Source organism: Clytia hemisphaerica, unplaced genomic scaffold, assembly GCF_902728285.1.
Source record: "Clytia hemisphaerica strain Z4C2 unplaced genomic scaffold, Clytia hemisphaerica genome assembly, whole genome shotgun sequence".
Lineage (NCBI taxonomy): Eukaryota > Metazoa > Cnidaria > Hydrozoa > Leptothecata > Clytiidae > Clytia > Clytia hemisphaerica.
The window spans coordinates 109,555-133,222 of record NW_027104598.1 but is presented as its reverse complement, the minus strand read 5'-3'; the positions used below and the strand labels follow the sequence as shown (position 1 = coordinate 133,222).

General features: G+C 34.9%; 1 protein-coding gene across 2 annotated transcripts; it reads right to left on the bottom strand.

The window, feature by feature from the left end:
• Positions 1-647: 647 nt before the first annotated feature.
• Positions 648-23,643, bottom strand: LOC136824099 (glucosidase 2 subunit beta-like). 2 transcript variants are annotated; one of them, XM_067080261.1, is made up of 18 exons: positions 23,409-23,643; positions 12,128-12,244; positions 11,381-11,476; positions 10,342-10,399; positions 9,609-9,666; positions 9,195-9,254; positions 8,444-8,507; positions 7,852-7,917; positions 7,239-7,323; positions 6,836-6,902; positions 6,385-6,480; positions 5,768-5,882; positions 5,220-5,399; positions 3,391-3,508; positions 2,828-2,917; positions 2,353-2,427; positions 1,483-1,570; positions 648-985 (listed from the first exon to the last, which is right to left on the bottom strand). In XM_067080261.1, the coding sequence occupies exons 1-18, from the start codon at positions 23,500-23,502 to the stop codon at positions 848-850; spliced, it is 1,665 nt and encodes a 554-aa protein (XP_066936362.1). In that variant the 5' UTR covers positions 23,503-23,643; the 3' UTR covers positions 648-847. The 2 variants fall into 2 exon arrangements, with proteins under 2 accessions (XP_066936362.1, XP_066936364.1); XM_067080263.1 differs by lacking the exon at positions 5,220-5,399 and having other exon boundaries at positions 23,409-23,586.
• Positions 23,644-23,668: the final 25 nt, after the last annotated feature.

Below are 23,668 nucleotides of genomic sequence, written 5' to 3'. Positions count from 1 at the left end.
TTCATTCTTCATTCTTTTGAAAGATATAAGCTACCGATATATCTTTGAAGAAAAGGACTTATTTTCTATTTTGTGACTAGACACATCCGGATATCTCGTGGTATCTTTTGTCTTCATAGGATATGAAAATGTTATCAACACAAAAGAGAAAATATGAATAACTGAACTTACTGATCTAACCATTACGTCAGTTCGATACAGTTGTAAGGAAAAGCTGGTTGAGTTGGCAAGTCTTCACAAGTTCCCTACTTACAGAATCCTTCCGCTAGCTAGTCTGAATTGCAGACCTCTACAAAACCCCCCAAAAGTTGATATTGATTAGCCTCGAGCTAAGTACACATTGTACTACTTTGCATCAACTTTAAAGAAAAGAAACATAAACCCCCAAGTAGTATAAGGAGAACGAATCCGCCGTGAACTTTTCTATTTGCCGTGAACATTTTTCTATTCGCCGTGGCTTTTCTTTTTTTTAGCCGTGAAAAGTTTTCTTTTTCTTTCCGTGGCAATTGTGGGCCACCGTATTTCATAGAAATCGATAGACCTGGGAAATATATTACTGTAAATAACTAGCATCTTCCCGCTCGACATAGTGGAGGGGACTGTACAATACAAGTAATCAAAAGGGACAAACTAATTTGATATTTTTTGCAAGACAATATATTTCACATAATATTTCAAAATGTTTCAAAGCATAATTGCCCTAAAAAGTATTTGTTCAAAAATGCTGCGTAAACAAAGTGGTAGGAAATGTATCCTTCTCTTTATGAAGAAACAATCTTCGTCATTTATGGTATAAAAAAATCCTAAAAGTGAAAAATTAGAATACTGTTAAAAAACGACATCCTTTCTACAATTCGGTGTGGCGATATCCGTTGGCACCAGCCTGAGTGCACATGGCAGGCGTCTTGAATTCCATTTCGTATTCACAGCGGCTAGGCTCGACAGAAGATAACAAATTATTTTCACGACCGCATGATAATTTGACCTGGAAAATATGAGAGTTGTGATTAGAAAAACTGTATCGAGTTTAACTGAGTAATATAATGGAGTCGCGAAACTCCTTGGTAAGAAATGAAGCCACTTATTTCCCATCCTAAACGCGTGGCCCGCGTGGTTTTCACACAAACGCTAGATTGAAAGCGAAACCTAAGAAAGTGCTAAATTGAACGCTAGATTGAAAGTGAAACAAAGAAAGTGCTAAATTCAATCAGTCATTCAAATTGGGGTGCAAACTTAAGGCTTCACTTTTTCTTGCTTGAGTGAAGAGGTTCGGGTTAAATAGACTCCACTGTATTGTGTCCATTAAAATACAATTTTACAAAAAATTCAGGCGGAGTTTATAACTTTATCAAGGTGCCTTATAAATTAGCCTTTTATGGAAGCAAACACTCGATTTGCGAAAAGAAATTAAAACTTCATTTTAGCTTCTTTTATAGAAGGCTTTCGCTAGGTTACGTAACTTTTGAAAACCTTTATACGTACCAGTGTTGATCGTGCAGGCCCATTCCAACAACCAGTACCACCTGTATACTTCATTGCATTGTATCCGTCCTCCCAATTACCCCATCGTCTGAAATGAAGAAGAAATAGGTTAGTTATGTCATATTGCCCTTATTTTACATTTCTTTTCCTATTTTGTAAACACTAAATTTTGATGAAAGTCATACTTGGAAAAATTTTATCACTCTTATTTGAAACCAACCGAAAAATCCCTCTCTTCACATTCACAGAATTCATTGTCGAGCTTGCTAACCGCACTAGCCTAAGTTCAGTACCTTTCACGTTTTGTAAATTTTAGTAGAAGATTATTTATATAACACCATCGAGTCCTAATGTTCCCAGAGCTTTCACCCAAGGAGCAAGTGTGTCAAATTTCATCTAAATCCGACCATTTCTAAAGTCTTCAGGCTGTCCTAAAGTAGTTGTGACATACAGACAGACACACAGAGATTCTAGCTCAATTGTAATGAAGAATAAAAATGAAGACGTTCAAACACTTTGACAGATTTAGGAAAATCGATTTTGAGGATAATTCTTAACATTATCAAAAGTCAGAAAACTGTTGAAACACCTTATGAAGGTTGTCCGTGTACTCTCGGGTACCTAATAGCCGGGGGGGGGCGCTAATTAATTTTTCGAAAAATTTCCAGCCAGGACATTCTTATTCCAACCCCGCTTATTGATTCTTGGGAAATCTTTTTTGAAAGTTCACTCTTTTGCCCTAATTCTGCTGTATTAGCCTCCCTAAGAACATTTTCCACCCAGGATATTTTTATTCCACACCCCCCCCCTGCTTATTAAGTTTTGAGTTTCGGCTATTAGGTACCCGAGAGTATATAAAGGGGAACTTACCCTAGGTCAGTTTCACTACCACCGCTTTTTTGGCGTTGTGTGACACGATCGAATGGACACAATTTGTAAATGTATCTATAATTGTAAACAAATGAGGAAAATTCATGGTGAGCTATTTAAATGTTATGAGGAAATTATAGCGAGCACAACACGAATTCCCTGATGAAATCGTAAAAAGACAGGGAGTCAATACCAAACCTCGAGCATATAAAAGGACCTTCGGGTAAATAATAGGAGTAAACATTTTTCTGATACTCCAACTGATAATTGCCTCAATGATGCATGAAACCAGAGGAAACGGTCAGAAAAATGCACTGCTTACACTTGAATATTTAAGATTTCGAAAACATTCCAGTTTGGAAACCACAGCATAAAAGAATGCAATAAATGTACATCGCTGCTATAGAAACAAGTACAGTTGATTTCACCGTTTTCATCTCAATTTGAGATTGGAAATGTCTCTTAAAAAACTTACTCTCGGTCAGTGAATTCAAAACAATCTCCTTTCAAAGCAGCGAATTCGTCTTCTTTTCCAAAATCCAATCCGAGATAAGTGTTCAAAGTGCTGGAAAGTGAGCAGAGAAAATTCTATATAACTGCAAGATTGATATATATTATTTGGCCGCATTATTCCTTCATTATTCGTACAATCGCTTTTCGAATCTTTTTTTCATAAAACGCATGTCCCCTCGCCCACTTGATTCAAACAAAAGTCTCTACTCTTAGGTTCCAAATAAACGGGGGGATTGGAAAATTTTCAAAATTTTAATAAACGGTGGGGCCTAATTGCCGGGGGGTTGGAAATTGTACTTCTGAAAACCCAAAAATAAGGTAAATATAGGCTTCTTCCTTCTTAAAAATTAATAAACGGGGAGGGGGGAGGGGGTTGGAAAATTTTCAAAATATTCACAAGCGCGGGGAGCCCGTTTATTTGGAACCTAAGAGTAGTTGATTAGAATCTTTAATTCAAAGGTAATACTTCAGCCTCTTCAAAGAGAAAGGAAGTTAAGAAAAAAAATCTTTTAATCATTTCCAAACCTTTGTTCAGACTCAAGTTCTCGGACTTCTTTGTCGGCTTCATCATATTCCAGTCGTGCTTTATCGGCGTTGGCGATCAAGGCTCTGGTTGCTTCATCGTAATCTGGCATTTTGTCCTCTGAAATTACAATAAGAATCATTCAGTTGTCTCCAGAAACGAAATACTTTTTACAATGGAATTCTGCTTTTAAAAGTTTACAAACGGGCAACCTTAGTCCCCGAGTATCAAAGTCTTTACTTACGAGGTTTCCTGGCAATACTTTACTCGCCTATTATTCGGAAAAGAATTTCTAGAAATTTTCAAAACCTTGGCCGAAAAAAAAAACGGGTATTGGTTAAGCAGGAAAGAATGACGTCAAATACCCCCAAGTCATTAAATTGACAGGCTTAGAAATACAAAAGTTTGACGTCAATAAACCATAATAAAATCGTACCAAAAAACAGTAGGGTTGATAGGAAGATTATGGAAAGCAAAATCATTCTGTTAGGATCGTGGTAGGGCAAGGAAGAAGTGGTAAAGTTTAACAGAACAGTAGATAAAGTAACGATGATGTATACCTTATTACACGAAAATAAGTAGACATGTAATTTAACACGAATTAAGAAATTTCGTGTTAATTAAAACCCCTTTAATTAAAACCAGCCGTGGTTTCCTTGAAAAAGCAAATAAAATTAGTGTTAATTTTTTGCGTGTAAATTTCAAAGACGTTAAATACTTGCCTCCTAATATTCGTGTAATAAGGTAGATGAAAATATATGTGACGTGTTAATGTGTTGTTATGTGATGGTTGCAGTGTGTTTGTGAATAATTGTTACATAACAATGCTATACACAAAGTTCTTTTATTGAATACGGGTGAATATCGCTCAACAAAGATGTTAACAATAGTCGTCGTACATTTTCGGCATGCGTCGCTCGATGGAGGTATGAAGGGCATCTGTAAACTTAGAAGGTCGTTCGATTGAACTTAACCTTTCTTCAACACAAATAATTAATGTGGTAATAGGAAAAGTACAGTGTTATGTGTAAAACAAGTCATGTTTACAATATTTCAGTGCTTTCCAGTGTTGTTGAGACCACTTTCAAACAAAAGAGTTGAGCGAGTTGGAATGGGGTTAAAGGTTTTGTTTTTACATAAGCGTTCCCGTTTCATATCAGACACATATTTCATATCAGGACAGTGTCTGCCTATTGTTATACTATTACTACTGATATAAGCAAAAAAATGTTGTTTTTTCCTCTTTCTGCCCAATCTTGCTTCACACATTCGTGTCAATTCAATGTTAAAAAGCTTTTAAATTAAAATTGATGAGTAAGCAAATGATATGACTCTTATTTAAAAACAAAACCTTTAAGCATTTTGAATATTCGTTTAATTGTGACAGCCGATTTCAAGACAAATCTGTTGCATCATACAAAGATCGATCCATCGCCAAGATAAAACATGTCATGTTAACAATATTTTAGTGCTTTCCAGTGCTGTTGAGACCACTTTCAAACAAAAGAGTTGAGCGAGTTGGAATGGGGTTAAACATTTTGAATATATACGTTTAATTATGACAGACAAATCAGTGCCAGCATACAAAGATCGATCAATCGTCAAGATTAATCTCAAATATTCAATCAAAGTCAGTTGTATCTACCAAGGTTCAGCCGAAAAAACATTGGAACAATTGTCTTATTACAAAAAAACGATAATCAGTACACGCGTGTAATGCTAATACTTGGTAATGAATAATATCTCCATAAACACATTGCAACTACCATAACAACCTGATAACACATCTGCACACTTTCCATCACTTAAAGTAAAGAGAGGTGCTCATTACCGGGTTTAGTAGTGGATGAAGACGAGGATGTCACGTGATTATCGGGATGGCCATCTCCCGATTCTCTTAGATCGGGATCGTTATCAAGATCATCATCGTCGTCGTCATCATCATCGCCATGCGATTCACTGTCGGTGTTGTCTAATTCAGCGAATGTCTGTCGAATTTTCAACTCCTCTTCTATCAGCGTGTGTGTATAATGTGTATAATGTAATGAACGGTTTTGAATTTACATGAAAACTATTAAGCCTGTCTAAACTACGGGACAAGTTGGAGCTTTTATATGCTCTTATTTGATTTGGTTGGAACTGTCTATTAAACAAATTATTACTTTTTCTAAAGAACGCCCGGTTACTTCAAATGGCCAATTTGAAGTATCTTTTAAAACTCTAACTACAGACATGATGTTGACATCAATGGAAATTTGTTTTAGTAAAAGAACTTTTCCAGCTCTTAAACACTTATTTTCATGCTAGCCATTAAATCAAGTCCATAATAATATGTGTGTAACACCCAACACTTTAGACAAGAGGGGGAATGCTGCTTACCGGTTGGTTCTTGGCTTTCATCTGTTGCTGATGGCCTGCTTCCGTCATCACCTTCATCTTTGGGTAATTCACTGCCTCCTTCTTGAGCGTCTTCCTGACCATCCTCAGTTGGTTTCTATGGATGAAATTTCAAGAGGAAGTCAATTATAGAGCAGGACGCACGCTAATACACTTAATTGTAAAATAAAAGAGAAATCCAATAAAAACTATAAATATGATCGGTTGTAATACTATAATATAACAAATCTCCAAGCAGATTCTGATAACTTCGAGTATGGCACGTATTCAAAGACTATGGGTCCGTAAGAAAATCTGCCCGGGTTGGCCGACCGCTTTTTCATCGAGATTCGGAATTAATATTATAATGAATGAGCTTTTGAGCGTGGGGATTGACTAAAACTAAACAATAGCACCAAACAAACATAGACATTTCGTTTAAAGCAAAAAGCAACGCAGTTTTGATTTGTTTTGGTTGAACAACCAGGCTGAACCAGGACATATAATCAAATTCACTACAACCCTGTAGAGCAGAGAGTGGTGTGCGGAGAATGGACAATCTGTTATCAGACCACTATATCACTTATGTCACTGTATAACACAATATATAATAAACTTACTGGTCTTCCATCAGGTAAGTATCGATCTTTGATTGCCGGTGAAAACACTTTATCAAACCCTTCTCCATCAACTAGTGCTTCTCCGCCAAGTAAATCCTAAAAAGGAATGAAAAAAATTGAATTGAGAACAACGAAGAAAACCATGAGGCGTTGATTTTTTTTCAATTGACCGATCGGGCGAGTTTAAAGGACAATCGACTACTGGGAACCGAGAAGGGTTGTTCTTTGTGTTCTTCTAAATCTTGGGAACGTTTTCAAACATGTGACATTTTGAAAGAAATTTTAACAATCCAGAAGAGATCTCGACAACCTGAAATATAAGTTTCAGAAATACAAGCATGATGACCAATCTCGGTTTATGCAGGGTTTTGTTATTTCTTTTGGATCTGATAATCTGGTTTTCATTTAAACTGCAATATTTCAAAACTCGTTTGGACTTTCTTTTCCTAACCTTCGCATCCTCTTCAGACATGTCAGAATTCAAGTAGGGGGATGCCATCAATTCTGATATTTGCACCCTAAAAACAAACAAAAATCAAAAGGTGTTTATAAAAGGTTAGGTTAGGATAACGCAAGTTTCTCCACAATTTGAAAGTGGGACAGGAATGGTTATCTACTCTGATATCTGAACCATGATACAAAAATAAAAATCACAAAGGAGTTAAAAATGTAAGATGTAAATATAATATTTTCAATGAAAAAGAGTGGTTTTGAAATTGCACTTTGAAGGTTGCTGCAACAGGCCTTAGCTAATTAATACATGGAAATACTGATATGACTGTGTTTTAGATAGGAGAACTCGTGATCGATCTTAGAGCTCTAATAATTAGATAAGAAGAATTGATTGCAATTACCATCCGTTGGAGTCAAGATCAAGTTTCTTGAACGCTTCCAATTTGTCTTTTGCTTCTTGCTCTTCTTTCTTCACTCGTTGAATCTCTGTAGAAAGAAGATTTGAAAGGTTTATGTACTGTTATGTACACAAGTACACAATAGATAACTACAGAAAAAGATTTCAAAAGTTTATGCATGTCTCTGAGTAGACTATACAAAAGACAGCTCCAGGGTTTTAGGCCTTACTCTTGGTCTATATAGGCACTGCTATAGGCGGCCACTAGCAACCCCCACTGGGAATTGCTTATTAATAGGTTTAAACATAATAGACAAATTTCACAAAATATGTTTATCAATAGAGATTTCAAAGAAAAGAATGTTAGGAGTTGTACGCTCAAAAGAGAAAGAAGATATGACCTATCCTAGCCTATGAGAAGTTTAACATTTTCTTAATTTGTCGTTTTGCCAAAGTCATAACTGTTTCGTTTTGTTCATTCCCAGCTGGCACACAACGTTGTTTCAACGTTCATCTAACGTTATATGAACGTTGTGAACGTAAAATAAACGTTGAAACAACGTCTTGTGCCAGCAGGATTAACCAAAACTATTATGTAAAGGAAAATTTATTTATACCGTTCCATTCATCTTCGTGCTTGTCTTTTGCTTCTTTCTCGGGTGCTTCTGCTGCCTCCTTGATTGCTGGAAGAAAGTTATTTATTCAAAATTCATTTTTAGAATTGAAAAAAAAACTCTGTTGAATCAAATCTAAATGTACTATAAACTCACTTCTTCGAGTTAGAAAATATAAAACATAAATAATATCGAAGTCCCTACCAAATAGTACGTACGCACTAAGGGGGGAGGGGGTCTTCTCAAAAGCGAATGCTAGGGTACAGGGGGAGGGGAGGGATCAAAGGAAAATGTACGTACGCAGAGAAAAGGTCACATTTTGGGTAGATATGCAGCTATCAGAAGTTAAGACAAAATCATTGACTGAAAGGATGATAACAGATTTGAGGTAGTCATTTTTTGAATAACTTTTTTAATCAATCAATTCTTTTCGTAGCTACCAAAACCATACTGAGATTTAAGAAAAATTGTTATCGGATTTTGATTTTGTATATCAAAAATAATTGCGAAAAGACGTCACGCTGCCCTTTATTATACACTCAAATACAAGTTCAAAATGTAATTCTCTCGATTTTCAAATCATTTATATTCTTACTTTTCAATTCTTCCAGCTTTGCTCTTCTCTCTTCTAGCAATTGATTCAATGTATCAGAACGTGTCTGAAGGAAAAAACAAAATAGATGCAAGAAACGTAAAGACAGAGGAGTAAAGAAAACTAAGACACCCCCTTCTCACATACTCGCTGGAATCCCTTCCCACTGGAAAAATTGGCCAAAATATCGTCCCCTGTGGAAAATTATACTCTAATTATTATCCCCGCTGAAAACAATAAGATAAGCAAATCCTCACTGAAAAATATTGTGCGATTTCTTCCATCCCCACTGAACTTTCTGGCTTGACAACTTCAATAGAGTTCAAATCCCAAGCCATAAAAAACATGGGAATATCAATCCCCATCAAGTTTTGGTTAGTTAATTTTACCCCCACTGGTTGAAAGAATCCTAACGGGTCTTTCAAAAGGAGGGGTACTATGCAACGAAAGTTGCTCTGAATTAAGTGGTGTTTTAGGGCTTCGTAATATTATAAGTTTGCTCTCAAGCTAGTCGAGAAACAAATTTCTGACGATTTCTTTACAAGGTATTTTAATATAGTTTTGTTTCAATTACTTTCGAACTTAAACTGTCAATTAAATGTGTGAGTAAATAATTATATCGATCGAATCTTGCTATTATCCGTACAGATTAAAAAAGACTCGCGCCTTTGTAATCTGAATCGTTCTGTGATTCTTTGGTCTCTAGAGCATGCAATTAGTCAAGACTGTTATTTGATATGTAAACATAACATACCTTTTTCTCTATCTTCTTGTCAGCTCCCATTTGAATGTAGGTCTTCTTCACTTCGTATCCCTAATGACAGGATCGAACGTAGCATAAAAGGAGAGTATTTTACTACGGTACGCTGTGGGTTGTTCGTACTCCCAGACGAGTAATTCTGAGGATTCCAAAAATGGTATTTATGGCAGAAGAAAAAATAATAAGCGATGTAGAATGAAAACGCCTTCATTTTTCATAGTCTTATATTTTGTTCATCATTATCGCAAATAAAACAAAAGGTTTTTCATTCCAGACATGTGTCTGGATTTATTTTTTGCGACAAACAAATTCGCGATAAACTTATTTTTTCCAGTGGAAACCCAGCTTTAATAGCCACAAAAAGACGGAATCGAATTCTCATACAAAATGTTTAATAACAAGACTCACAGCATTGTGCTCTTCAAGTTCTTCTTGACGTCTGTTTCTTTCTTCACGACCTTCCTCACTGCAAGGTAAATAAAAGAAGATGAAAAACATTTAAAATGTAATCTCGGCTCAAAGTCCAACATCTTGATAATACATCTCTAAATTTGACGTTCTTCTATTCGATACACTCCATTATTCGTTAATATCATTTGTATTATATCACAACTTGAAGGTTTTATTTTTACATGAGTTTTCCCGTTTCATATCAGACACATTTCATATCAGGTCTTTCATATCAGGTCTCTCATATCCCTTTCTGGCCAATCTTGCTCAGCATTCGTGTCTATTTCATGTGAAAAAGCTTGTAATTAAAATTGATGAGTAAGCAAACAATATCACTCTTATTTAAAAACAAAACCTATAAAGTTCAACATCTTCATATAATACAGTTACTCCCTCTAATTTGACGTTCTACTATTCGATACACTCCATTATTCGATAATATTGAAAGTCACCGTCAACGGCAAACTCTCATAAACAACGCTTACGATACGATATGATCTCTTATTCAGTGGAAATTCAATCCCTCAAATTGCAATAGCTAGCGTCAACTGTACTATTTTAATGGTGATAGATACTCACAGAGACAGAATATTTCTAATAATTTCCAAATGAAGAATCTTTCTTCTATTCTTCTGTACATGAGACAATACCAATTCAAATTAAAAAAATTCATCACAAAAACATTACTTACTCGCATCTGTTGAAGCAAGCAGCAGAACTGTCGTACTCGTCACTCCCATCACAACAATCTAGAAAAAAAAAGAACATTTTCAGAGCGAGATGAATTGTAGTCTACGCATTAGACAGCTCCAGGCTTATAGGTTTTACACTCTTGGTCTATAGGCACTGATATAGGCAGCCACTAGTAACCCCCACCGAGAATTGCTTATAAATAATTATCAATAATAATTTCAATATAGATGAATCGATGTCGCTTCTTTCTATTATGGATGTTTGTACAAAAACCTTGCTGAACGAAGGTGTTACATCCTCCAAAATAAAACTGGTTAAAGCTTAGTTTTTGATTCGGACGGGACTTGAAATTGACTTAGCAAACAATAACACATTAACAGATCACTGATTATAGATAATTCTGTCTAGAAAGGTCTAGCTTTAAAAGAAAAATCAAAGAGGTGGCAATAATCGTGGTTTACCAATATCTTGGACCCATCTTATCTTTGAAAGTCCAAAACTTTTTGAAAACGTTTTTTTTTTCATTTGAAAATCTCATCCCTATCTTCAATCTGCATAAAAGTGGACCCCTTAATAATTAGCATATAATTTTGACAGCATCATGCAAAATTTCATTTTCTGAATTTTATTTTTCAACACAGCAGATGATTTTACAAAACGATGTGGGCGAGGGAGGGGTGCGTAAAGTGAGATTTATAAAGGGAGTGGTAGAGACCCATCTGCACACTATGGTCAAGTAAATATTTCCATTCTTTTTCAGATGTTTAAGGGGCCAAAAATGCGATAGTGTCTTTTTTACGGTTCTTTATTTTTGAGAATTTTTTTAATTTATTTTTGGAGCTGATGTCTCTCTTATTACAGTGATACAGGGAAATTTGATTGCAAAGGTATCATTAAAAACCTCTATCATTGTTAATACAGACAATTCAATCTAATTTAAAATAGTTGTGAATTGATGGAGACCACATTATAAAGGGGTAATGAAAAAAGTACAAAAACAACAAACACAATAAATACAATCTTCATTCTAAACCTACCGCAAATACCATCATTCACTCTTGATGATTGGATGTATTTTGCAATATGTCCAAGATTCTGACAATAAAATTTCCCTTCAGGGCAAGCTGATGTACCTATAAAATAAAGTAAAAAATATAATGAAGAGGTTTGAAGAGGATCTGTAGAGTTCGAGATTTGATTTTTCATACATAATTATTATTCATGTATAGAAATATATCCTAATGATATTACATTTGGTATAATTATCGTTAACGGCTTCTGGTGTCTTTTTTTAGGAACCCAGTATGTATACCAAATTAGAATTTTTCTATTGTAAACAATTTTATGGATTGAATTCTCGTTTTTCAGCAAAATATCATAACAATACAATAACGTTATCCTAACATGATATTTTCTTAGCCACTAGCAGTAGTAAAATTTAAAGTAAGATGCAGTTTTTAGTTTACTTGTTTGTATTACATATTATAACAGAAATTTGAAAGGGCTAAAGGCCGGTCTCCACTTGTGCATGCTGTGATCGTACTTTATCTAGCAAAGCTTCCACGTTATTGGTCAAAAGAAAAATGAAGCAATTCCATTGGCATGATCTGACGTAACGGATGAAAAAGGTTGAAATGTATTCAACTTTTTTTCAAGCGCGCTACATTTCTATGACATTTTTTTTCCAAGCAAAAAGGATTGGAGCCAAACAGTGCGATTGCAACGCGCGTAAGTGGAGACCGGCCTTAACTTGCAATGATTGAAATTTGTCATTCCTACTTTACCTGGTTCATCTGAGCCATCAACGCAATCACAATAATCATCATTGACACTGTCAAATGGTATCGTTTTGCTTCCATCCAGGCATGTAAAGTCTTTGGCAGGATCGTAAAATGATTGTTCTGAATATAAAGAAAAATAGTACTAGTCTGGAATTTACCTTGTTGCTATAATCTCGAGATTACATCGAGATTTTAGTGCATTTTATTGTTTTTTCAGAATTTAGAGTTCAACTGCTATTTTAGTACTTCCACTTTATTTCATTAAATATTTCAATTTTGAAGAGGTTCAGTGGCTTCTAGGATTTATTCCAAGCCTTATTGGAACAATTTTAAGATTTCAAATCCTGAGATCCTAAGGTCCTAAGCAGTCTTAAGTCTTAAGTCTCATATTATAACTCAAAGTTAAAACTCCAAGATTGTAGATATTAGCATGGTCGTTTGTAAAAAAGACAACCTGATAAATGGTTGGAATGCAAGACATTTTGAGTGTTGGGAAAAACGTTTCCATTCACTTTGAAATTGTAAAATAGTAAGCCATATCTAGAATTATGAAGTTATCAACAAAATAGCTCCACTCTAAATCAACATTGAATAAAAAGGTAGAGAGTATTGTCTTTCAATTACAACCCATGTATGGGCTTTGTTCTAAAGCACAGCTGTCATGAGTGATTTTGACAAAGATTTTAAAAATTTATTTTCTGATACTCTTGTTTCTTAGAATTCCATCTATCTTTCTCTTTTCATACTTTTACAAAAAGTTCCTGAGTTTATACAAATAGAGTCTTAAGTCCAGTTGCATCAGCGGAGGGAAACTTGCATAGCCCTCAAATGAATGATCTGGCTGGTCATTAAAATACAAAGTTAAATCAAAACAAACATGATTTAATTATAAGATGTATATCTCCTAATTATAAAGAGATGTCATGCTTAATTATTTTTGATATCATTTATTTTTAATATCATTATCAAATTTGAGATTACACGTCCAGCAGCCATCGAGCAACATTTGAATTCCTGCCATCTTGAAATTTATGATCTTGTGTGATTTTTTACTAACCACCCTGTTTTATTTACCCGCAATGCTGCCGGCCAGTAACTTGCCAAAAATACTCGCGAGGTAAATGAGATTCTAAAATGGTAGAGTAGAGCTCAATGCTGCGCAGTTCTTGCACTTTTACATTTTTTTTGAAATTTTGCTTTGGTTGGCCAGGCATTTGATGGCTATGCAAGTTTCCCTCCACTGATGCAAGTTACCCGACTTCCAGGTAACTGGTCCTAGTTTGCAACCAAATGTCTTTATAAACCCAGAAAAATCATAAAAAAGCAAAACATCTGAGGTATCTCTATTAATAGTTATCTTCCTTGACCTATTTACTGTTAGGTGTAAAAAACGTATAAGGAAATTCCAAGGGATTCAAGTTTGCCCAGTAGCACCCGAAAAACCAGTTCGTTTTGTTCAAAGAAAATACAAAATTGTTACAAGCAGACAAAAAAGGTTTGAAAAGAAAAAAAGACTTCAATTGCCATTCATCAATACATGAGTAAAGGCTCAAAAAGCTACAAAACAATACCTCTAGTATGAAAATAAACTTTGTGCTGCTCAAAATTGTGGGTTGGAACAATCTTTTTACCAAATCTATTAATATTTAAACCCTTTAAAGGGGAAGTTAAGTAATTTCTAGGATACCCATTTTATGCTGTTATCATCATTATATGACAATATCATGTGCCTCAGGTTACTTTTTATTCGTTCGAAACACTTTTTTCTACGAGATATAGCTCCCTCTTTTTTGCAATAAAAGTGAGTTTTTAAAGAGAACGCGTTTTTTAAAGAGGAATGGCACGAGCATCTGTTCTGACGTAATTTGCTCCAAAAGACGAACAGAAATTTTCTTTTAAACAAAATCTGCACTGATAAACAGTGTTTTGTAAAGAGATTCTGCTAAACCTGGCTAGACATTTATTCGTTTTTTTTCAAGATTTCTTCACGTTTCTTCGATCCTATACTTTCTCATTCTTTCTAGCTACAAGATTAGTAAGTCCTTGACCTTTTGTGATAATTTTAGTTTGATGAAGCAACCGTAAATGCTAGATTTGTAGATGCGGAAAAAGCTTCGGCTCTCCAGAGGAAAATGTGTCCGCGAATAGTCCTCATCCCGATTGGGTAAATCGCTAATTCCACTTGAATTTTGTGGCTTAAAATGATTCCATCGAGAAAAAAAAAGAATTAACATATCCCATTTAAAAGTTTCTTATTTTGACTTTGACTTTACTGTGCGAGATTCAAAAGTTCCTCCTTCCTTTACTTCTCCTAGAATTTAGAAAAATATATATTTAACCCAGTTGCTTTCAGACTTCAATTTCCCACTGGATTAGCTAGCCTTTAGAAAAACCTACTGGTAAAAACAAGTTCTAGACTTTAGATATAGGGCGCACAACGTACGTTAGCATTAACTCACTAACGTTGACTTGTCATGAAATAGGAATTATTTAACAACATTTTTCTCTTTAAAGAGCGAGGAATGGTCTAAATACAATTTTTATATCTCTTGTCTTTCGTGTTTCATAACTATAACTTTACTTACGGCCTCTTCACATGGAAAGAAATCCAAAACTTACTAAGCTTACTGGACCTTACTGAAAACACAAAGATTCGACTTTCACATACCTAGATATTGTGGCTACCATTGAATTTCTATTGAAAAAAAACAAGGTTTTTGGATTCTAGTATGGTTAGACCGTATAAAACATCAAGTAATGAAATATTGAAAAAATCAGGGGTTGAAAAAAGTTTTGATCAGTTATGATACAGCTCTTTTCTACTACAAAATCGTTTAAAAAAGATTCTTTCTGGAGCAAATGACGTCACACGAAAGAGAGATTAGAAGAAATTTTAAACAGAAAGGGGGTCTTTTAAACACCGGTTTTTGCGTCTAAAAGAGTATGTGTTTATGAAAGATATATCGATGTTTAGACATTGAAGTTGAGATTTTCGTGAATTCTATGATGTTAGGATTGGTTTGCATGGAAAAAACGTATACCTTAAAAATCACTTAACTTCCCCTTTAATTGAGGTTGAAAGAGAAAGAGGGAGAACTTAGCTAGGGCAAATCATTTTAATGGAAGTTGTTGGAATGTTTACAAGGTTCTTGAAAGGTTCCATTTTAATTTCGTTAGACCTGACAAATTGATGTTTGTTAGTGCACTTTATAGTTTTGATTCCCATTGAAGACTGTTGAAGAATCATATTGTGGTTTTCATGTTATTATATGCTGTTTTATTTAGAGCTTTAGAGCTAAGTCTGACATACAATTTTAGACTTAAAATTGTATATCAAGATTATGAGATTTTGAAAACGATTTTACTTTCGTTTTCAGTGATTTCATTTTCGATTTCAAGCCAACATCTTTGTAACGGGCTGCTTGCCCATAGTTACAGGGTTTTGCGCAAAAAAACAAAACATAGAAAATTTTCAAATCCCCCATTTCGATTAATGCAATGAAAAATGAAACTTTTCTATGTTTCACTTTTCTGCACAAATCCTTCAAAATGAAAATATTTAAGATTTCACCTTCTTCTTTTATTCAATGATTTTTTACGGCACATTGTTGACAACTCTCACATCAAATTCCCGATTTCTTCAATAAATTGAAGATGAAAAAAACCTAAGCCTTAGGATCACGTATTGAAACAAATATAATTAAGGGTGGGATTTTACAGCCACCCATCATGCAAGGCACTAAGCGGCCACAGGAGCCAAAAATAAGAATCGTTTGAATTGCGGCAACCTCATTGGTGGAAATTTGATAAACAGCTGTAGGGTAGTGCCGGAAAGCAATCAGTAGAAGAGAACACTTTTGTTTTTGTTGCAGATTTTGATATAAACTTCTCTCAGGGATTACTTGTCAATGTGTTGTGTCAACTTGTCAGCATTGTATCGTTGTAAAGTGAAAGATAAAAGAGGTAAGAAAGACTAGCCTAGTTTCTAATCCTGATATCAGAGTTTAAGCTTAGACAGGCATATGGCTCACCTCTCTCTACAAGCTAGCTCTAAAGCTCTAAAACAGCATCTAGTAACATGAAAACCAGAATATTATTCTTCAATGGAATCAAAACTATTAACTGCAATTACAAACATCAATATATCAGATCTAACAAGATTAATATTGGCACTGTCATCGTTGACAATAAAACAAAGCATTTTCTGTCAAGAGTCTTGTAAACATTCCAACAACTTCCATCAAAATTATCTGTCACAGTTCGAATTCTACCATTAGCGCGGTCTTAGGAATGAGCAGAGAGCGCTTGCAGAGCATCCACGAGCTCTCACGCAGGTGAAAAACTTTAATCTGTCAATCGTTTTCTCAAGGGAAGAGTACACGAAGAGATTCTAGCCTTACGATAGTGCCATCAGTGGATAGTATTCAATTATCATTATCGCTTTATTTCCATTCCTAAAACTTTTGCAGAAAAAAGGAAAAATAAAAAATTTGTATTTTTTACTGCTCTATTCACATACTGAATTTGAAAGATCTTCCATGTGGCATTTTTTTGCAAACTTCAAAAAACTTTAGCTTAAGTACTTGCCTGCACAGGCGTGAAGCATAGGGTACAAAGTCAAAACATAAGTTTCCCATAACTTTTGTATGAATTAGGTCTATACTGCTCTAGCCCTTCTCCACAGCACAGAATCAATGAACACACAAACAAACAAACAAATAATACAACAACGCTATTTTAAATACAGCCACAAGGACACAAAAAGAGTTGCGGAATGATAAAGGCGCCCGCTGCTTCGAGGGTGGTAACGCCAAAACACCCAATATGAAGGCGAGTTTTTTGCTGTGTGAGTTACGTCACGCACTCCACCGTAACGAAGGTGCAAGCGGCATTTCACAATTATAAGAATATCTTATATGCTTAATTCTATTTGACTTTGAGAGCTTCATTGAAGATGAAGAAGTAGAAAGATAAAAAATGCGCTGGTTAATTTTTTATAAATAGGTGTGTTCTATCATTGTTGAAAGTTGGAGAAATTTCTACTGACGCAGCATGTTTTTACAGCCAATTAAAGGCACAGTCTGCTTATACTTACTATGTTTGCTATATTGTTTGAGCAAAAAAATGGTAAAAAAAGACGCAAACATAAATTTTTTATGAGTGGGGTTATGATTTTTTTGATTGCGGCCGCGTCCACGAACTCGCCAAATGCTCCTAACTGAAGGTTTATTTTTCTTCGCAAATTTTTGTCTTCAATCTTAAATAGATGAACTAGTATTTCACTGATGGTTATGATTTTTTCACAGAACTTAGTAAAACTAATCAGGAACTTGGACCTTTTTACAGAATATCAAAAAATCTATTAGCTCTGGAGATATATTGAAAAGTTTAGACATCGGTAGTTTGCGTTTGCATTTCGCGTTCCCAAACCAAACGCACGTGAGACGTGTCTCCTTCGCTTTGGCAATTGATAATATATATTGTTGTTGGCAAAAAGGTTGTCGGAATACTGATGCATTCATCAAATCCAAAGTCGGGCATTTTTACTGTCCGAATAGAAAGTGTTGGACTACTGACGAACTCCCGCCCAACTGCTCACATGTATTTTTTATGCCGTGCTGCTTTTTCGAAGCAAAGTTCAGCATGGTAGAAAAAAATGAATAAAGAAATTGTGGTTGCCAACTGGGGCAGGGGACCCTAAATAATAAATCTTAATCGTATACAATAGAATCTCAATGCAATCAAAGCTAAATTATCTGGTAAGAAGCCTGCTCGGGTAACTTAATGCGTGTCCCAAAATTGCATATTAACTTTTGGCCCCCAGTTCCAGTTCATAAACCATAACAAATTATATATTTTTGGGAGCGTAATTGGATGTAGAATATCGGATTTGGTGTTACTTAATTCTTTTCTCAGTATAATTAGAGATATTTTAAGAAAACCTGCTTACATAGATGATGTCATGTAAATACAAAAAGTATTTAATATCTCAAGAAATATAAATCAAAACTTTATGAAATTTGGACCAGTGATAGAGCAAATTGAGATGATTCAAAAAAGGTTCAAAGTATTTCCCAAAATTGATGATGTCAGCAGAAATTGCAGAAATTAAAATTTTTGCAATAAAATGCTGACATCTTTTTCATCAAATTTTTCAATTTTTTTAAAAACCTCCTCTTGATGAGTTCTATCATTTGTCAAAAAAAGCAAAAAAACAACGATATAGCCATGCATAATTATTATAATATGCATGAAACAGTAATTATGCATAGCTTCAAAATAAATAAACAAAGTGATCATGATTTAGTGGCTTGGAGAAAAAAAAAAAAAAAAAAAAAATTATGCATAGCTGTATCGTTGTTTTTATGCTGGACTATAGTACATAATTATTCAACAGGGTTGCCTCTTTAAAAAAAGGTCTATCCAACATTCTATATCCAAATACGCTTCCAAAAATGAATGATTTGGTATGGTTTAAGAGCTGGAGTTGGGGGTGAAAACGAAAAGTAAATTTTGAATAATTTGGGACATGCATTAAGCAGTGCGCCACAAACCGCGATATTTCGAGAACACGGAAGCGCGTCAAAACACCAGCTTTTTTAGAGTTTTGTCTTGTTTATCCAAACGCTGCAATCCCGCGTAGGCTTAGGGTTCAAGACTAGAACCCCCAATACGAGACATTTGCCTGACCGAAAAAAAATCATCATCATCAATTTTGTTAATTTTCAGAATTGTTTACTCACTGGAAATACGCAACTTTCTGAAGTTTTGTTTTTTTTCGGTTGTGCTTCATTTTAAAAATAACGAAGATTATTATTATTATTATTATTAATTTATTTGGTAAAGCAGGTCAGGTTCTATATACAAAACTATATACAATTATACACAATTCTGTACATATTGGCAGTAAAAAACTGATGTGGACCTACTGGCTAAAAAACGAAAAAGTAAAATCTTGTGAATCAAGCTAAAAGTTGGTTGAATCAAGCTAAAAGTTAGTTGAATCTAGGAGTTTTTGTATAGGAACAAAAAGTTGATTAGGATTAAGACTCAGGAGAATTTAGGAGAAACATACATTATATAAAAGTACATAAATAAACTCTAGGTAATAATAAGCTAAAAATTTGCTAAGAAAAAAATATATATATTCAGTAAATGTAATTTAGTAATAAACATAATCTTTATATAATAGTGCACGACCCGTCATATTAAAATTAATTTTATCCAAACAATCAGATTTATTCAAGGCTTTTGTAAAAGCTTTGTAAGTTTTTATTTCTCGTATTGAGCTGGGAATGTTATTCCAAACAATAGCTGCTCTGTACATAAATGATCGTTTATAATCAACAAAGGTGAATTTTACCTGGTCAATTTTTGAAGATTTTCTATTTCCACGTGTATTTGATTTGCTGATAAGTTCCGATAAAAGTGGTGAGCTGAGACCGTTGTATATTTTGTACACTTTACACGCAATGCTCTTCTTATAATAATAAATAATTTCCTTCCATTTGGCCTGTGACAGAACATAGATATCTGGGACTGATTTCTTTATCCGCTGAATGAAGCGGGCAGCTCTTATATGAACTTTTCAATGCTTGATAGTAAAGCATCGGAACAATTTCCCCAAATCAAAATAGCATACAGGACGGATGGTAATATTCCTTGAAAATAGATGGTTGAAAGGGTAGACTTTGGCATCCCTCTCATTTGGTAAAGCTTCTTGACTTTAACACCAAACATTTTAGTAATTTTTTGAGCATGAACATCCCATTTCAATTCGTCATCGATTGTAACTCCAAGACATTTTGTTGAGTTTATTATCTCAACATATTTATGACAAATAGTTATATTTTGAAGAGGACCAACAAAGCGATTTTTAGAAATAAGCATAACTTTGCATTTGTCAGGGTGGATGGTTAACGAGTTTTTCTTGGCAAACGATTCAAGTTGATGGGCACTTCTTTGAAGGTTTTTGATGACAATATCGCTATGTGGATCTGATGTGTACGCTGTTGAGTCGTCGGCTAACTGATCTAGATCACAATCAATGCTTTCACTCATGTCGTTAACATTAACTGAAAAGCACGGTGGGCCGATAAGTGACCCTTGTGGTACTCCGAATTCTACATCAGCACAATCTGAGTTGACTCCATTGATAACAGTGAATTGCTTACGATTCGACAAATAACTCTCAAGATAGGTTAAAAAGTCACCTGATACCCCTGAAGCGCTTAGCTTTTTTAGTAGAATTGGGTGGGATACGCTATCAAATGCTTTTCGAAAATCTATGAACAGGGTACCAACTGATTGGCGGGAGTCGATGGCTTTTCTCCACTTCTCGGTCATATAGAGTAGGATGTCATCGGTCGATCGATTTGGTCTAAAGCCCCACTGGTGTTCGGATTCGAGACAATGCTCTCTGAGATGGTCAGTTAATTGTGAGCAGACAAGATGTTCAACAATTTTACTTGGGATTGAGAGTAATGATATCGGCCTGTAATTTGAACAATCCGATTTAGAGCCTTTCTTGAAGACTGCAGATACTTTAGAAGTTTTCCATTGAGTTGGAAAAGTACCAGACGATAAACTACATTTGACAACGTACTGTAAACCCTCAACTGAGGCTTCCGGGTTCAAAGATAGGTCCTTAGCGGTGATGTTATCAGGACCCCCGGCTTTACCAATTTTTACAGCAGCTTTGAACGATTTTTGAAGAAGTTCTTTTGAGAATTGGATTGTAGATATAGTAGGGGTCACTCGATAAATGTACGAGTTCAAAGATCCATATTCGTCAGTCTGTGGAGGTGTCGCAAGTTGTTTTCCAATATTAGCAAAAAATTTATTCATTGTTTTTGCTTTATCAGTGTCATCAGTAACAATGATATCATTTTCATTTTTTAAGGGACCAATGTGTCGGCTATTTGATTTCCCTTTGAATTTTTTTACAAGCGACCAGAATGATTTTGAGGACTCGCATGTCACAAATTTCTCTCTCCAGTAATTTACTTTAGTGGTTCTTATCAAGTTGGTGCATTTGTTTTTGGCTCTTTTGTAGTCCTTCCATTCTTTGGAATTTCGTGGGGTTTGTCTTGCTTTATTTAATAGTTTGAAGCGGTCATTTATAGCTTTACGTACATCCCCATTCATCCAGGGTTGATTGTTGTTTCGAACTCTCACTTTCCTAGTTGTAATGTGAGAGGAGAGGACGTTTTTAAAAAGATGTTCCCAACACCATAACGAGTCATCTGGGTCGTCAAACATAGAAATAATATGCCATGGACAGGTTTCCAGGTCCTTGTTAAGTTTCGCGTTATCAATGTCCTTGTAATTTCTAACAGAAATCAATTTTGGTGGTGAACTTATACGCCGTAGATTCAATAAGAAATAAATGAGGTCATGATCAGAAAGCCCCATTGCATATGTTCCTTTTTTCAAAAATTTATCTGGGTTCGATGTAATGGCCAGATCAATAAGTGTCTTTGAGGTTGCGGTGATTCGAGTAAATTTCATTATAACGTTCGTCAAAGAATGTTCAGCAAGAACTTGGTTAAAGTCTTTCGTTAGTTTATTGTTATCTTCGGACATGTCAATGTTGAAGTCACCAAGAAGAAATATATTTGATCGATGGTTAAAACGGTTCAGAACTAGTGTAAAACTTTGAAGAAACTTTTTCATTTTGGGAGGGCGATAAATACAACCCAGAAGGTATTTTTGAGAGTTAATAGTTCCTTCTATCCAAATCGACTCAATCTTTGTATCAACTTCAATTTCATCTACCACAAGGTCTCTTTTGTAATAGACGAGGACACCACCCCAACTGTTTTTAGCTTTTCTGTCTCTCCGATAGAAGAGATAATTGTCAATTTTTAGATCATCATCATCATGCTCAGTTTCGTTTAAGTGAGTCTCTGTGATTGCAAATAAGTCAAATTTACTTTCTCTTAAAAGAATTCTCACATCTTCGAGTTTGTGGAAAAGACCATTTACATTCAAGTGACCACATTTTAAACATGGGATAGGTGTCTGCAGTTGTTTGAGTAATATAGGATGACTGGCGACCATATTGTCTGTGAACTTTTCACCTAAAGGTGCAGGTTGATCGCAACCCTGTTTTTGGTGCTGTAATGATGGGCTTAACAGCATTAACCCTTGAACTTTTCACCTAAAGGTGCAGGTTGATCGCAACCCTGTTTTTGGTGCTGTAATGATGGGCTTAACAGCATTAACCCTTGAACTTTTCACCTAAAGGTGCAGGTTGATCGCAACCCTGTTTTTGGTGCTGTATTGATGGGCTTAACAGCATTTACCCGCATTAACCATATATTTTTGATTTTTTGTATTTGTCTTCTTATTCTTTATTATATTGCTCTAAAAGAAGAAAGGCTTATTCACTAATTCTTAATGGAGTGAATTTTTTTATCTGATGAAAAGTTACCATCAATCCCGCGAGTAAAAAAAAGTATTCCGACTAGTCTACGAAAAGTGCATAAAACTGACGAAATCCTTTCTTTTTTATGCTTAGGTGACGTCACCATCGATCCTGACTTGACAATGGAGAACCAAATTTGGCAATGCATAATTATTACGAGCGGCCGAGAAAGTTTGTGTGACGCAGAAATTGTGCGATAAACGAAGCCCTAGAAAAACGCCCACTGAAAATTTAAACTAGGAACTTATTGAATATTTCACTGATGAAGTATCAAACTTTTTGTTTTTTGTAATTATTATAAATTCATAATTTCTAAATACTATTTTTTGAAAGTCAATGGACAATTAAAGTGAATTTAAACTGATTGGGTGGACGGGCGTTTTGCACGTTCCGAGATCGGAAATTAAACGAGAGTAAAAAACGGGGGCGTCTTAGTAATAGTAATTCATTATTTTTTTTTTTTCGCGAATGAAAAATGAATTTTTGATTTTTGAATTAAGGATATAATAATATAATATATTATATTTGATTGTCAATGCGAAAAGATATTTCTTTACTTTGCGAATAATCTGTTGTGTTGCTTCGCCACTTTCCCCCGGATTGTTTTAGTAGACACTTCGGTCACGTAAATAAAAACACGTGTATATGTTGAAGCCGACTGTGGACTGACCGAAATTGCAATTTACATAAATTATTGTGGAAGTGAACGCTTTAGAGGAATGTTTGGGAAATCAAAAAGACCACTTTTGTGAGAATGTTGAATTTTGTTTATATGGCGGTTTGTGACGGACTGTTAAGTTACCTGAGTGAAAAACTTCTGAAAGTAGACTATTAGCTGAATGAAGAAAAATTTACCTTGTAAGCTGACACCTCGAACAATTTCGATTGAATCAGTTCCAGTTATGGACGTTACGAATAAGCCACATATATATAGACATAAGAATATCATAATTAACCTGCAGTTTCCAACACAATTATTCTAAAGTTTAGTTGCTGATGTGATTTGACTAAATCTGAAGATGGAGACGCTTAACTTGATTTTGGGCGCTGGCGCTCGCTGCTCATTTGTTGACACGTTCAAACCTCTCCCGTAGATTAGCATACCCGGTGACTTA